Raw genomic sequence first — 16,931 nt, forward strand, 5'->3', positions numbered from 1 at the left:
GAAGGAAATGGCAACCCACTCCAGTGTTCTTGCCTGGAGAATCCCAGGGACGGAGGAGCCTGGTGGGCTGCCGTCTATGGGGTCGCACAGAGTCGGACACGACCGAAGCGACTTAGCAACAGCAGGCCGCTTCTCTCAGCTAACTTCCTGGCTATCAGAAGCAGCAATGAAAAACACACCTATTTTAAACTACATAGAGAGTTTAAACCCTATGAGACTTTAAGGATGAAGCACTAATTTTAAAGCTCATGGAGAAAACGAAATCTCTTCAGAGGAAAAGCACCCATCAACGTGGTGTTTGATATCTTGTCTGCACCATGGGAAGCTGGAAATAAAATATAAGTGACCCACTGAATGAAAAGGGTTCAGCTGAAGAATCTGATGTCTGGACGATGTAGAATCCATCAGCCATGATGAAAAGTCATTATGCAAAATTTTAAGTTACCGTTTCACTTACATATCTCTGGGTACTTAAATGGAACAGTGAATTAAATAAAAGACCTCAAAATTGCAGAATCTGAAAATGATAAACAGATGCTGAGGAAATAGTTCGCCAAATTATATTTATTTAAAACAAATATAGTGTAGTACTCCGCAAAGGGCCTTGTTTCCTGAAGAAAAGTTATTGAAAATGAAGGAACACATTTCATTAAAATTCTCATAAGAGATTGGATTGAAGTATGATACACGCACAATAACATAAGTGGAGCTATTATTATGTATAAATATATGCAGACGTTGAAAAGCAAACACTGGCATTTAACTACGCAAAAGAGTGAAATTCCTATCCTTCTCAGCTCTCCTAACCTGCTGTCTTTCTAAAGCTCTGTCATACACCCTTATACTTTTCCTATACTATAAATATTCTCTATATGGCCTATGTTACTCATCAACATATGCCCAACCTCTAAAATAGTGCTGGGAAAAAGTAAACCATGCAATTATATGTTTAATGAATACATAAATGACTTTTCCCAGAGCAACAGTGTTGAATAGAAATTAACTCAATCACCATGTAATTTTAAATTTCTAAGCAGCCACATTTCAGAAAACAGCAAAACCAAGCAGATAAAGTTAGTTTCAATGACATATTTACAATACTTTTAATTTATACATAATAGTATAATTTAACTAAGGAATCAATATGAAAATTATTAATTTCACATTTATGTACTCTTCTTCATTGGAAGATTTCAAATGCGAGGGTATTTCTAAGTTTCCACCTCAATGGGAATTATACTAACCCCAAATTAAGTGCTCAACAGTCCATGCTGGAGAGTGCTCTGTTGTGGAAAGATACAAGCATCAGATCATCTACTAAATGTTCTTTGAGAAAAGGTAATTGTCCCCCGTGAAAGGAAGGAAGTCATTTTGGAAATTTTATTTTTCATCAGCACAAAAGGGCACAGGGATGGGTAGCAGGAGGAAATTATCCCAGTAATTCTCTCCATTTCCGGTTTTTTCGTGGGTAAATAAAGCAAGTAGAAGGCCATAAAGTTGTTTAAGCAATAAAAGAAAACAAAGCAACCTACCAGCAAAAGAATAGTGTGGGTGGCTTTGATTTCAGGAGATGACTGGAGAGAGAGGCTGAGGCTGTGAATATGCTGGACTCTCTGGCGGTGTTTGTAGAGGAGGGTCACCATGTAGACGCTGGACCACATCATGAGGATCACAAAGAGGAGATCTCGAAGCACCATGGCATTCAAAAATGCCATTGAATAGTGGTGTTGCAACTGGTTGCTTTGACAGTATATGGTATAATACCCAAGACCAGCAGTTGTGAAATTGTTCCTTGCCCTTACAGTTTCAATGATGTGGATATAGATGAGCAAGTTGATGACCCAGAAGAAAAGGAAAGAGGGGTAAATGCACATCGAGAGTTTAGATCTAAGCCACGCCCACTTAGAGTTAAGAGGATTGATGGTGATAGCTTGGAACACACTCAGGAAAGCGGTAGTACAGATGGAAAGACCCCGGGTAACTCTATATATGTACAAAGTTGTCTTACAACCAACATCGTCCAGAAAATATCTTTCTCCAAAGGATGGCATGACGTCTGGTATCAACTTGAACAAGATAGTCAAAACATTGACCAAGGTCAAGTGTATGAATATGACATCAATGGGCTTTTTCAGGCAAGACTGAGTTAAGAAAGTGTCTATATATAGTATGAAGAGCACCAAGTTCCCCATGAGCCCAATACAAATCAGAGATATGAAGAAAAACCCCAAGATTGCATCACTTGAAAACATTATCTTCATATTGTTTTATATGTTTTCCTTCGATTCGCCAGGTTTCAAAGAAAGCAAAATCAATTATATTTTGAAATTATAAATAATAGAGCCTCTTAAAGAATATGGTATCTGATGGTTCAGCATAAGGAGAGGGAGTTCGTAGTTTCAACTCTTCCATGTTTCAGGCCAAGATGTGTCATTTCCAGGGATTAAATTCCAGGGTTTCTTAAAAGTCTGAGAGTACAGAATTAGGTTTGTAAAGAGAATAGGATTCAAATGACTATTTCAAATGTGGGGAGGGAGGAAGGAAGAAAGAATGACACTAGCAAAGAAGTAGCAAATTAATCCTACAAAGAAATAAATGGAATCAACACAAGCAAAAGCAGAAGTTAATTGATCACAAACTTCATATGGAAAGTAAAAACATATAGAAAAGTTAGATCCTTCAGAACAATCATAAAATCAACAAATCTATGGGGTACTGTAACATTTCCCTTAGGGAAAGCACAAATGATGTCAAGATTAAATTTTTCTAAAGAGAGTGCTGGAGAAGTTGTCAATGTTAGAAAATAACACGATACTGTGATTATTGGAAATTTAAGAAATTTGTGGGCAACTTTCTAGAAGACCTAACTTACCAAACAAAGATACTGGAATAATAGAAAAGCATAAATATGCAATCCTTGTCATTATAAAATTGAACAGTAGCAAAAATTGTTCCAGACGAATTCTCAAACATCTCAGTGTTGAAGCATGCCAAACACATCAGATACAAATCGTACTGGTGAACCACTGCTAAGGGCAGAAGGGAGAACATGCCGTTAGTCACATTATGAGGTTGGCATAAGCTTGGTAGCAACACTGAACAAAGATAATGTGAAAACCACAGTTACAGAACTGTTTCAAGAACCAAAGGAAATACAGAGCTACACAAAATAACTGGAAAATTGTGTCCACCACGTGTAAAAAGAATCAAGCATTTGACCAAATAATTCTCTCAAACACGGATATTAAGTTTAACATCGGAAACTTTATCTGCATGATTATCCAGACTACTAAAGGCACAAGACATGTAGGATGGCTTTAATATATGCATCAGATCATGTAATAAAATGCAACCTATAGTGATGATAAAGATATTTAATTACATAGAAAGAAAAAGGTATATTTTTACCTTGATGATAATAGCTACAATGTCTACAGTGTCATAGTAAGTGTTCAATATTGAAAGTTTTCCACTGAGATTGGCTGTAAGTAAAATTATCTGCTATCACCATTTCTATATTTCATGGTGATTTTATGACTCTTTCCTGGACTTTATACTAAAGAAAGTAAAATGTATAATAGTAGGAAAGAAAGTGACACTATCTAATCTTTGACAGATTATATAAACTTTAGGAAAACAATAAAATCATTGGCCTATTTATTAGACTCTTAAAGAGTGATTTTCAAGGTTACTGAAAGGAAGGGAGGGTAAGGATCATTTGGATTTCTATATGCCAATGTAAAAAGAAATTTAAAATACATCTGAAAAAATGATACCATTTAAATATAAAAATTTGTTCAATCTAGGAATACAATAACAACATGTAAAACCTCTTAAAAAACAATGCTATAATTAGTCTGTGAATAAAGCATTTTGAAAACAAGGTATGATAATTTGAGATTAAGTATATTATCTATGACAATACAGTAAAAAGTGAGATTAACGGGTGATTAAAAAAGAAATAAAATGCGTACTATATATTAAATAGCTAAACAACAAGGTTCTACTTCATAGTACAGGGAACTTCATTCAACATCTTATAATAAGTTGTAATGAAAAAGAACTTGATAAAGAATAAATATATATATGTGAATATATATATATATACATATGTATAGCTGAGTCACTCTTCCATATAGCTGAAGCATGGTAAATCAACTACACTTCAATTAAAATTTTTAAGTACAAAAAACAGAAAAGAAGTAAAGTGACACTGAATCAAATTATATCAAGTGTATATGAAAAGCAAATAAAGTGTAGAGAATAAAAAGAATGAAAACATAAGTAAGGTGAGGTATAGCCAATACATGGAATGTATGGAGTTTTTAAATCATTGTGAATAATAAACTGCAAAGTCAAAATACAGTGAAGAAATCTGATACAGTTTTTAAATGAAGCATAACTGAGACAATGAAATAAGAGTGGAAAGCGATGAGATACCCAGAAACAAGAGAATAAAGGAAAGTAAAAACAGCATATATGGAAGAAAAGAGAAAGCGGGACAATAAAGTAAGGAAGAAGGTGAAGTATAATTTCTGTCAAACAGAAAATTAACAGGAAATTAAATCTGAAACAAGAAGTAAGGAAGCTTCCGATGGGGGATGGGAATACTGGAAAGGTCTGCATACCGCGGTCTCTTTCTGAGGCTGTGTCTTAGATCCTTAAGGAAAGCAGTCAGATTCCCCAAGAAGGTGGAAGCACCTTGGAAAGGCCGGGTCTGACCCGCAAAGACTGTATATCAGGGACCAGATGGCAGAGCGTGTCCTCCCAGCGGGCCCCCTTGTCGCCTGCTGTCTCTAGCACCTTGTCTGTTGGGGTCATCCTGATGCGCCCAGAGGGGCAGCAAATTGCTCTCCCACATGCAAAATGATTCTCCTGGTAAACTTATTAGGTTTACTGACAAGGGGGCAAAGGCACGATCTGGGGACGTACTTTTCCCAGGTTGATCTACATCATTAAGTAAACAAAAAAGTAAACTTCAGAATCTAGACAAGTGATCAAAGTTAGTTTCCACTCCGCTGATGGAAATTCCCCTAGGACCTGATAAAAGGTGACCTCCAGAGCAGCTCCTCAGAGGACACGTTCACTTTTCTTCCTGAGTCCATTGTGCGTGTTTCAGCTCCTTTACATTCTATAAAGGGCGAGCATAATGCAGCGCAGTGAGTTTTATCGTAATCCAACTAACACAGGCATCACTCAAGATTATAACATACAGAGTGTGCTGTGGACTCCCTTTTTTCTTTCCTTTTTCCTTGGCCACCTCTCAGGGGATGCAGCATCTTAGTTCCCAATCAGGGATTAAACCCACGCCCCCTGCAGAAGGGCAGAGTCTTAGGACTGCCAAGGAGGTCTCTCTAGTGCTCATTTTAAAGCCGCAGAATAAGATTTAAATGTTTTTTTATTTACATCTTAAATAAAAAGTTGTACTGCTCAATATTTCATTCATAACATGTAAGATGTTGTTGTTCAGTCGCTGAGTCGTGTCAGACTCTGCGACCCCATGGACTGCAGCAGGGCCAGGCTTCCCTGTCCTTCACCATCTCCTGGAGTTTGCTCAAACTCACGTCCATCACCGTGAGATGGTGATGCCATCCAACCATCTCATCCTCTGTCGTCCCCTTCTCCTCCTGCGTTCAATCTTTCCCAGCATCGGAGTCTTTTCCCTTTCTTTGTATGTAAAATATAAAAATGGGAAAAGAATGCATACACACATACAACACAGCTTAACAGATAGAAAATTAGCAATAACTCTGAACATTTGAGTATGCTTCTATAAATCATCATAGTCTTCTCTTCCCCCCAGGGTTAACCATTGTGGGTATTTCCCGCCCCCCCCCCCGCCAGCTTGATTGAGGTATAATTGAAAAATAAAATTGTAATGTATTTAAAGTGTACAGTGTGATGGTTTGATAATCATATACATTGTGACCTGATTCCCACAATCAAGTTAATTAACACATTGATCACCACACATAGCGTATTTCTTTTTTTTTCCTTTATTTTTGGTGAGAACACAAGATCTACTCTTTCAGCAGATTCAAGTACACAATACAAAATTATCAACTACAGTCACCATTCCTTACTATAGATCCTCAGCTCTAGGTTTCAGCTTTTTCTGTTTTGTTTATCATCCCTTTGCTTTTCCTTACAAATTTAAAACCTGCATGTGTTTTGTGAAAATACTATTCGGTTTCACTTTCTGTCAGTGGTCTTATTCTGGTAGCTCAGACGGTAAAGAATCTGCCTGCAATGCAGAAGACCAGGGTTTGATCCCTGGGTCGGGAAGATCCCCTGGAGGAGGAAATGGCAACCCACTCCAGTATTCTTGCCTGGAGAATTTCATGGACAGAGGAGCCCGGCAGGCTACAGTCCATGGGGTCACAAAGAGTCAGACACAATTGATTGACTAACACACACATTGTTATTGAACTTGGATTCTTTTTTAACCTCAAAGATATATTTGTGGAATTATAGAAGTTTAGATTGGTAGCTGAAGTTAATGTATTTTTCCTGTTGCTCCATATTCCAATTTATTACTATAGCATCATTTTTCATTCATTCTCAAGTTGATAGATATTGGGCTCTTTTGACTTCTTTCTGTGGCCCAGAGTGCCACAATTTCTATGGGCCAAAACACACAATAGGTCTCTTACTCTGTCCTGGGACAGAGGTACTTTTGTTTGTTTTTTATAATTTATTAAAATGTGAGATGGGCTTCCCTTGTAGCTCAGTCAGTGAAGAATCTGCCTGCAGTGCAGGAGACCCGGGTTCAATCCCTGGGTTGGGAAGATCCTCTGGAGAAGGAAATGGCAACCCACTCCAGTATCCTTGCCTGGAAAATCTCATGGACAGAGGAACCTGCTGGGCTGCAGTCCATGGGGTTGCAGAGTCAGGCACGACTGAGTGGCTAACACTTACTTACTTACTTAACTAGCCATTACCACTGGGAGCACAGAATGCTATGCTGTCTTGGAACCAGGAGATTCACTGGGGGTGCCCTTGTTATCTCCATATTCAGTGATAGAGTTCTAACTAAAGTGTCTACGTTTCAGTTACTGAAAAAGAAAGGCCAAGACTTGAAAGCATACGCCAGCCAAGTCAGCACTTCTTTGAAAGAATGTAATAGTATTTGTTTATGCAGTATCTGTCATTTGCCATGATCTAATTACACTACCATCCCACCACGGGGAAGGCTGGGAAAAGTCAGTTTTCTCAGCCTGGGATGTTGCTAAAAACAATGGACTGCCTCCAAAATCTCAGAAGTCAAACAGTAAGGCAAAAGGAGAAAATGGATGTTGAATAAATAGCCAAGAGGGAGAGTCTTGGTTTTCTGGAGGTTATTGAAGATCCAGTTATACATAGACATTGTGAGTGCTTCTGTGTAATAATGTGAGGTGCCATGGGCAACAAAAATGACTCATAAAATCATGTGCCAATGTCTCCAGATGGGATTTAGCAGCAAAAATATTGATAATCATTTCTCTCCTGCAAAGACACCCAAGGTGGGAACGAGGTATTGGAAACGCAACTCAAAAAGATCATCAGTGAATGGATGTAAGTGATGTAACTGTGGAAGTATGAGTTCATGGCGCAGAGTGGAAAAGTCAATGGTTTCTGGTGAGGTCATTTCAGTATTTCAAAGTTTTAAACTTATCGTTTGTCATTGCTTTGCCAAGCTTAAAGCTGATTACATCATGGCTTCTGCTTGACCACAGGATGACTGGAGTTTTCTAAGGTACAGCTTACTTTTTTTTCTTTTTTTCCTTCTCTTTGTTCTTCTTTTTTCTTTTAGAAGCTTATTCCTGATTTATGCATCTCAAGTGCATCATCCACCATCACATCAGAGCCCTCCACCCCCAACCTCACAGCTCTTGTTCAGAGTCTCGTGGACATTTTTCTGTTGATCCAGAGTTTTAGGGGCTTCCCTGGTGGCTCAGAAAGTAAAGCGTCTGCCTGCAATGCGGGAGACCCGGGTTTGATTCCTGGGTCAGGAAGATCCCCTGGAGAAGGAAATGGCAATCCACTCCAGCACTCTTGCCTGGAAAATCCCATGGACAGAGGAGCCTGATAGGCTACAGTCCATGGGGTCACAAAGAGTCGGACACGACTGAGCTACTAGCTACTAGGCTTTGATTGCAAACCATAATACAAAATGAAGTAAGCAAATGTAAGCTTTTATATATAAAATGGATAGCAACAAAGTGCTACTGGATAGCACGAGAACTATATTCAATATCCTATGATAAACCAAAATGGAGAATATTTTTAAAAGAAAATATACATGTGTAACTGAATCACTTTGCTGTACAACAGAAATTAACACAGCATTGTAAATCCACTATACATCAATAGAAAATTGACAAAATGACCCTAGAAGATCATTTCCAAAACATAAACATTAGACATATTTCTCTGTAACTTAGAGCCACTTGCACTTAAAATAAGAAACATCTTAATGGGATCAGTTGCCCAGTAATATGTGACCTCATATCTTGAATGGCACCCCTTTTCACATCCAGAACCATGAATATTTTCTTTCTGTATTATTTCAACAAGATACCTTTTGTTCATTTTTTAAAACCAATTTTGTCCCCACTACTTTGAGAAACACTCTTTCCCCTCTTAGAAATAATTGATGTTTCTTTGGTACCATGAAAATATGTGTCTTTAAGAGCACTGGTCAGATTTTTGGCTGCTATTATTATTTAATTATGAACTCCTCAGGTCAGGAAGAGCCCCCTGGAGAAGGAAATGACAACCCATTCCAGTATTCTTGCCTGTGAAATCCCATGGACAAAGGAGCCAGATGAGCTACAGTCCGTGGGGTCACAAAGAGTTAGACACCACTTAGCAACTAAACAACATACAGAATAGTCCAGTTCTGCGAACCCTGCCTCCCATGTAATGAACTTCAAGCTAAAATACCTTTCTTTAGCTCACAGGAAACCTCCTGACCAAGCCCATGAAACAGGCTGCAGGAAGGAAGAAATTAACACATCCAAGATCCAGGATTTCAACCCCTTCACTTCTAGTATAAAAGAAACCTGAATTCTAACTCAGAGAAGATGGTTCTTTGGAACACTGGTCTACCATCTTCTTGGTCTGCTGGATTTCTGAATAAAGTCACTGTTTCTTGCCCTAACATCTCACCTCTCGATTTATTGACTTGTACAGTGCGTAGGACAGGCTTGGATGAGGTAACATGATGTCAAGGTAACCTGATTTGTGTTCAGTTCAGTTCACTCGCTCAGTCGTGTCCGACTCTTTGCAACCCCATGAATCACAGCACACCAGGCCTCCCTGTCCATCACCAGCTCCTGGAGTTCACTCTTCTCATGTCCATCGAGTCAGTGATGCCATCCAGCCATCTCATCCTCTGTCCTCCCCTTCTCCTCCTGCCCCCAATCCCTCCCAGCATCAGAGTCTTTTCCAATGAGTCAACTCTTCGAACGAGGTGGCCAAAGTACTGGAGTTTCAGCTTTAGCATCATTCCTTCCAAAGAAATCCCAGGGCTGATCTCCTTCAGAATGGACTACCAAAAGTTATGCTTCAATGGACACACACTTGTAGCAATTAAGGCAGACGACTGAAGACCAAATCATTTAAAAGGAAGCATAGATCACTTGACCAAACTAAAGAAAGGACCCAGGAATGGCTAGCTACATTCTTTATGTTGATTTTCCAAACACTGATAGTTGAGGAGGAGAACTGAAAATATCACTGCTCTTAACATCTCCCTTGCTAATTGGTATGCATGGTTCACTTAAGGATTCAATAACAAAACAGGACCCATTTCTAAAATGCTACTTTCAGATTCACAGCTGCCAACCCACAGACTGTGTGCAAAGGTCCTGTTTCTCTCCACCTCCTCACCCATCCTTCTTATCACTTGACCTTTTGATAATAACCATCCTCAGAGGTGTGAGATGATAGCTCATTGTGGCTTTGATTGGCATTTTCCTGATGGTTGGTGATGTTGGGCACCTTTTCCTATTCCTGTGGCATGTGTGTGTCTTCTTTGGAAAGATGTCTGTTGAGGCCCTCTGCCCATTTTTTAATTGGGTTATTTGTTTATTTGTAAGATGACTTATGAGCAGGTACGTACAAGCCAGTCATAATATGCCACATCAACACACAAGTCAAGCAGTTAGGCTTCCTGCCTACCAACAACAAATTCACAGATGCTGAAGAAAAGTGAGGAGTAACTTACATTGCGAAGAATGTTCAACTTTTGACTCCTGAATTAGGCATGATTTGTGCTGCCCAAGATGCGGAAGAAGAGATGGAGATGGAAGAGAAAATGTTGGCGATTGGAGGGGTAACTGCTTAAATATGTGGTCCTGTCTGCCATCGGTATGCACGCGTGCATGTGTGTGTGTGTGTGTGGTGCTGGGTATAGAATTCAGAGTTTTATCTTGACTTGTTTCTATGGCAAAAATCAAAGCACAAGACTTATGACAGCTCGTCACAGTAAGTGGTGATAGAGCGCGTTTCAACACTAAACCATTAACCCACAATCCGTCTTCGTACACACGATGAAGTGAAGGATGATGCTTGATTTCCTGATTCTTGTTGGCCCAATGTTGTTGTCATTTAGTTGCTTAGTCATGTACGACTCTTTATGACCCCATGGACTGCAGCACACCAGGCTTTCCTGTCCTTCACCATCTCCCAGAGCTTGCTCAAACTCACATCCATCGACTCAGTGATGTCACTCAACCATCTCTTCCTCTGTCTCCCTCTTCGCATCCTGTCTTCAGTCTTTCCCAGCATCAGGATCTTTTCCAATGAGTTGGCTTTTTGCAGCAGTATTGGCCAAAGTATTGGAGCTTCAGCTTCAGCATCAGTCCTTCCAATGAACATTCAGAGTTGATTTCCTTTAGGATGGACTGGTTGGATCTCCTTGCAGTCCAAGGGACTCTCAAGAGTCTTCTCCAGCACCACAAAACAATGGTGCAATACTAATTGAGGGGAGGGGGGAGAGGGAATCTTTTGAGAAATCACGTAGGATGTACCCAGAACAGTCCCAACCAAGAACAAGACTTTGGGACTTACACTCACTGGCTTGCATCCCCCCTTGGTCAAGGACTAACAAGAGTTTAATTCCTTTCCACTCTCAGGTCTGTATGGATAAATGGCCACATGGGCTCCTGCAGGCAAGAGCCTTTCTCATATTAAAATTCTGTCCATACATTGAATACATACACACAACTTGTAAATTATTTTTGTTCCACTGCAATTACAGCAAAACGCTTGGGGCCTCCAAATGCCTGCAGATTTATGGCATGAAAATCTCTGTTTAAAAAGCTGCTTTCTCACTTTTGGGTCATGGGCAGTGAAAAACAGGCTCAGATTGAATATTCATGCATCTTTATCTTTAAAAAGGACATTGTATACTTATGGTCATGCATGCTAAGTTGCTCCAGTTGTGTCCCGACTCTGCAGTCCTATGGATGGTAGCCTGACAGGCTCCTCTGTTCATGGATTTCTCCCAGCAATACTGTAGTGGGTTGCCATGCCCTTCTCCATTACTTATGGCCAATTCACCCTTTTCTTGAATGATTAAAGCAGATATACACTGTATGTCTAATAGGCCATAAACAGGATGATCTATAGATCTAATAGACCATAAACAGGATTAGTGTGCAATTCAAACTAAATCACCTCTAAGTGCAAGGCGAATGTGAAGAAAATGAAAATGAGCTGGGCAGTTAGCCAAAGAAAAGGGAAATTTATTAGAGGGAAAAGAGAGGGTGACTGGCCCTTGAGGAGAACCAGCGTCCTCCCTTTCTGATGGGGTCTTTCTTATACCCTGCAAATGAAAAATTCTCTGAAGGGATGGTTAATTTTTAGCCTGTAGCTGAGTCCTGCGGTCACATTGCCAGAGGTCTGCAATCTGGTGGTCCCAAAGCCTTGAGCAGGTAGGTGTCAGCAGGTCAATTTGGTCAGTCTCAAGGGTCACTGTGATTTTATTCTTTGTTTGCGAGGTCAGCATCATGAGCCATTTCTACCATGAGCTCCCACGGAGGCCTTATCATTCCAGCCTTTTTGATTTAGGATAAGGGCCGAAGGTCAGTCTTCCCTAACTGCTTCCTGCAGGACAGAGGCATTGTGGGGGGCAGGAGGAAATGAGAAAAGCCTGGAATGTGGATCAAGGGGATTTGTGTGGGGTCGAAGTTTTTGATAATTTGAGCGAGATAGAAGTAGCTCATGGATAGTTCGGTTGGTGAAGGCTTGTAAGCGGTCCGGAAGAAATTTTGCAAAAGACGCATTAAAAATGGGCCAAAAGTTAGAATGGGGGTAAGTAGAATGAGAAGACCTAGGAAAGGTGGGATCCAGGGCATCCAATTCCAACTCTTCCGTCAGTTTTCCCATGACTTACTGAGACGTGGACATGTTCTCGAGGCCGTTTGTCACAGTTCTTGCTGCTTCCTTTCAACACCCAATTTGTTGGTGTAGAAGCGGCAGGCTTCCTCCAAAAACAGACATAGGCCTCCTGTTTCTGCTGTGAGGAGGTCTAACCCTCTTCTGTTTGGAGGACCCTGTATGCCAGGGGATCTAACTAGTTTGGGGTAGTGATAAGGCTAGTAGCTATTTCTTCTAGGCTGTCAATGAGGTCTTTAGAAAGGCTTTGGTAGTAATTTAAACAGGTTGTGAGTCCTGCAGTCCCTGTCCCAATCCTTTCTGTTTCCAGCGGCTATTCCTAAACTGATCAATAGAGGAATAAATTGAATTGCCCATCTGGGTCGCTTATGAGTTAGTGGGATAGGGAGGGTCTGATTGTTAGGAGCAATAGAAATATCTGGGGCAGATATAGCAGGGTGCATGTTCCTGTCCATTAGTGGGAAGACATAAATAGGTGCTGGTTCCACATAAGAAAAATATTCCAGGAGTAAGAAGACAACAGCTGAAATCGATAGCAAATAGGAGTCTTTCAGGGAACTCCTTAGGAGTCTCTGAGACAGGCAGTGAATTCGGCCAGTGTAGGCCCTACAAACGGAAAAGGCAATGGCACCCCACTCCAGTACTCTTGCCTGGAAAATCCCATGGATGGAGGAGCCTGGTGGGCTGCAGTCCATGGGGTCGCTGAGAGTCAGACACGACTGAGCGACTTCACTATCACTTTTCACTTTCAGGCATTGGAGAAGGAACTGGCAACCCACTCCAGTGTTCTTGCCTAGAGAATCCCAGGGATGGGGGAGCCTGGTGGCTGCCGTCTATGGGTTCACACAGTCGGACACGACTGAAGTGACTTAGCATAGCATAGCATAGGCCCTACAAGAGGAGTATTTACACCACAGGCAGAAGGGAGCCTCCCTGAGAAAGTAAGAGAATGTCCTGCAGTTCCTGAGACATGATAGATCTGCCTGAAGGGAAGAAGAGATGCGAAGTGTGATTACAGAGGTGCGATGGTACAGTTCTTAGTTGGGGGGTAAGAATTGTTTATAGAGTTTTGTCTGGAAACAGAAAGGAGCTTGTTGTAGACAAATGTCAGAGGTGGTGGGTGTTAAGGAGCAATAACCAGGCTAGATCAGAAGGTGGGCTTGGATAGTAATAGAGGCTTTGAATTTTGAGAGAAGGTCTTTCCCAGGAATAGGCATGGGGCATTTTGGGAGTATGAGAAAAGAATGGGAAAATGGGGTATCTTGAAGTGTGCAAGGTAGGGGCTCGGTTATTCATGGCATAGATATTAAACCATCAACCCCATAACAGAAACCTGGGACATCTTGGTTTTTCCAGAATCAGCAGGCATAGCAGAGTAAGTGGCCCCTGAGTCGAAGAGAAAAGAGATCGGCTTACCTGCCACTGGGCTCCTTAGAGGACATGAGGGTCAGGGCCTGGAGCCCTGGGCACCTTCACTCTTCAGTGACTGAAGGAGGAGGAGGCTAGGCAGAGCTGGGTTGGAGGACTCCTGCCCGGGACCAGGAGGGGATGTCTGGATCCCGAAAGGGGGATTTGGGCAGTTGACCTTCCAATGTCCCTTTTTCCCACAGCTGGGACACAGACCTGGAAGGCGCCTTGGCTTTAGGCACAAGTGGGCCCAGTGGCCTTCTTTTGCCACATTTGAAGCAAGGCCCAGGTGGCTTCCTGTCTTTGTTGGTTGATGGAGGTTTGGGCCAGGTAGGGCAGTGGCTAAAAGGTGGCATTTGGCCTGATCTCATTGCGTCTTCTCTAGCTTTGCCTGTTCTTCCTGGTTATTGAAAATCTTAAAGGCTAAATTTAAAAGGTCTCACTGAGGGGTCTGAATGGCTACTGCCTTGTTTAATTTCTTTCAGATGTCTGGGGACGACTGGGAGATAAAATGGGTGTTAAGGACAATGGTGTTCTGTTGAAGCGGGGTCTATCTTGTATATTTTTGTAGGGCTTCTGTTAACCGAGCTAGAAATTGTTCCCCAGTTTTCGTCTAAGTCCTTGAGTTACCAGCTGCTAAGTCACTTCAGTCGTGTCCGACTCTGTGTGACCCCATAGACAGCAGCCCACCGGGCTCTCCCATCCCTGGGATTCTCCAGGCAAGAACACTGGAGTGGGTTGCCATTTCCTTCTCCAATGCATGAAAGTGGAAAGTGAAAGTGAAGCCACTCAGTCGTGTCCGCCTCTTTGCGACCCCATGGACTGCAGCCCATCAAGCTCCTCCATTCGTGGGATTTTCCAGGCAAGAGTACTGGAGTGGGGTGCCAGTTATCAGCTGGGGCTTATCAAAGTTGACGGCTTTATGCCCTGCCTTTTGAAGGCCCACAATGAGACAAACAACCATATGAATACAGGCTGCTCATCCAGGTCCCCCTTCCTGATGATCCCAGTTGGGATCATCTCAGGGGACAGCCACGGCCCCTACGGGCTTACTGTCATCTGTCCTGTGTACCTCATCAGCATGAGCAGGAGAGGCTGCCCATCCTCATTCCTTCTCTTCCGGGAGAAGAGTGGAGGAAAGGATGATGTAAATATCATGCCAGGTTAAGTTGTAAGACTGGGTAGGATACTTGAATTCTTTTAAAATAATTACCCGGGTCTGAAGAGAAGGAGCCAAGCAGCTTTTCGATTTGAGATAGATCGTGGAGGGAGAATGGGACGCGAACCCGAACAGTGCCTTCTGCTCCAGCTGCTTCCCGTGAAGGGAGGAGTGGAGCTGGGGAAGGAGCGGGGTCCTCTGCGAAGTTTCCCGTTTCAAAGTTGTTCGGGACCCGGTATGGGGAGGATCTAGTGAGATCGGGGTAGAGCCCTGGGACCGTAGGGGTAGAGGGTGGGGCTGAGAGAGCTTGCCTCGCACCGACTGGGGAGGGGGGCTGGGAGCCGCGGCGGTGGCCTGCGCTTGAGAAGGAGGGAGGGAGCAGGGGGCGTTAGGTTGGAGGTTGTGAAACGATCTGGAGCGGCTGCAAGGGGATTGGGAGCGCTAGGGAGCGGGCTGTGGTCAGAAGGGTCAAAGGAAGAAGAAAAGTCTGAACAGGGATCGGCAGACCTTGTATTAGGAGGATGTGGCCCAGAGTGGGCTAAGAGTATTTGAGAAGCAGAACAGGATTCACAGCGGGAGGGTCGAGAGCGAAGAGCGAAGAAGCCTGGACTGGAGGGATTTCTAACCACTTGCCCTTGCGGCGGCAGAAGTTATGGAAGTCCGGTAGAATATTATAATCTGGAGTTCCGTTTTCTGGTCATTGGGACCTGTTATCAAGTCTGCATTGCGGCCAGACAGCGCTAGAAGAGTAAGTCTTTTTGGTCTTATCTCCCCTTGGAGCCCAAGGCTTTTAGGTTTCGGAGAAGCCATCCTAGAGGAGTAGATTTTGCAGTCTGGGATTGAGAATTTCCCGTTGCAGCCGAACAGAAAGGGTACAAGGGCGCGGGAAAGCCAGGAGAAAGGTCCGAGAGAAAAGGCGTTCCCTGTTCTCAGGACTTTCTCAAAGAGTAATATAATAGTTGGCTTGAAAATGGGCATCCCCTATTTCAAAGTCAGATGGCACAAGGCGGAGAGGCCGAGGGCCGTGGAGATCCTCCCGCCTAGAGGATGGGATTTCACTCATCCTTGTAACTCATGGATGAAACGTGGGCCGGTGTGGGTGTGTGGACGTCAGTCCAGCAAGGCACGTGGAGAGTCCCGTTCCAGGGCTCCTCTCAGTTTCTCCGCGAGGTCCAAAGGAGGGGATCACCTCAGGTGGGCTGGGAGCCCACCCAGTTGAGGTGGATCTTTCCTCCCGGGCTGACACCCGAATGCAAGGCAAGTGCAGAGCAAAAGAGAGCGAGCCGGGCAGTCAGGCAAGAAAAGGGACATTTATTAAAGGGAAATGAGAGGGTGACTGGCCCTTAAGGAGAATCTGCGTCCTCCCTTTCTGACGGGGTCCTTCTTATACCCCGCCAATGAAATATTATTTGAAGGGATGGTTAATTTTTAGCCGGTAGCTGAGTCCTGTGGTCACATAGCAGGAGGTCTGGAATCTGGTGGTCTCGTAGCCTTGAGCAGGTAGGCGCCAGTGAGAAAACAGAATGTCATTTGGACAATTTGGTCAGTCAAGGGTCACTGGGATTTTATTCTGTTTCCGAGGTCAACATCTTGACCATTTCAACCAGGAGTCCCCACAGAGACCCTATCAATAAGCCAAAATGACTTCCCCATACTGAAGGAGGAAAGGAGCGGGTTGCCCTGACTAAACTGACTCTGTTTTAAAGGGAAGGAAACTCCATCTTGCACTCTCCGTGAACTTTGAACTACATATCTGGTAACCATGGAGATAACATACCAACACCTAGCAAGCCTCCCCAACGGATAAGCACCAGACAAGGCTGACCTCGTACCTAGACTCCCCAGAGCCAAAAGAACACAATAATCCTCGTAATCAATCACTTTCTGTAGTTCTAATAATGCCCATTGATGTGGGCTACACTGCATGACTAGATGACCTTTAGAATATGAATCATGACTGTAGCCTGTTTGTATCTCTTCC

At 42.7% G+C, this 16,931-nt stretch overlaps 2 protein-coding genes across 2 annotated transcripts in view; one reads left to right on the forward strand and one right to left on the reverse strand.

Moving 5' to 3' along the window:
- Positions 1–1,310: 1,310 nt before the first annotated feature.
- On the reverse strand, positions 1,311–2,252 carry LOC104995605 (vomeronasal type-1 receptor 4-like). The gene has a single exon (XM_010849546.1). The coding sequence runs from the start codon at positions 2,250–2,252 to the stop codon at positions 1,311–1,313; it is 942 nt and encodes a 313-aa protein (XP_010847848.1).
- Positions 2,253–7,585: 5,333 nt separating this feature from the next.
- The window catches only part of ZNF114 (zinc finger protein 114), a 30,571-nt gene continuing 21,225 nt past the window's right edge, over positions 7,586–16,931 (forward strand). The window contains exons 1-4 of the mRNA XM_010849692.1: positions 7,586–7,617; positions 13,995–14,121; positions 14,732–14,938; positions 15,101–15,185. Of these exons, the coding sequence (XP_010847994.1) occupies positions 7,586–7,617; positions 13,995–14,121; positions 14,732–14,938; positions 15,101–15,185 (451 nt within the window). The remainder of the gene's footprint in view (positions 7,618–13,994; positions 14,122–14,731; positions 14,939–15,100; positions 15,186–16,931) is intronic.

This window comes from Bison bison, unplaced genomic scaffold (assembly GCF_000754665.1).
Source record: "Bison bison bison isolate TAMUID 2011002044 unplaced genomic scaffold, Bison_UMD1.0 scf7180017864285, whole genome shotgun sequence".
NCBI lineage: Eukaryota > Metazoa > Chordata > Mammalia > Artiodactyla > Bovidae > Bison > Bison bison.

Coding starts and splice junctions, on each gene's coding strand:
- LOC104995605 (XM_010849546.1), bottom strand. CDS start 2,252: ATGTTTTCAAGTGATGCAATCTTGGGGTTTTTCTTCATATCTCTGATT.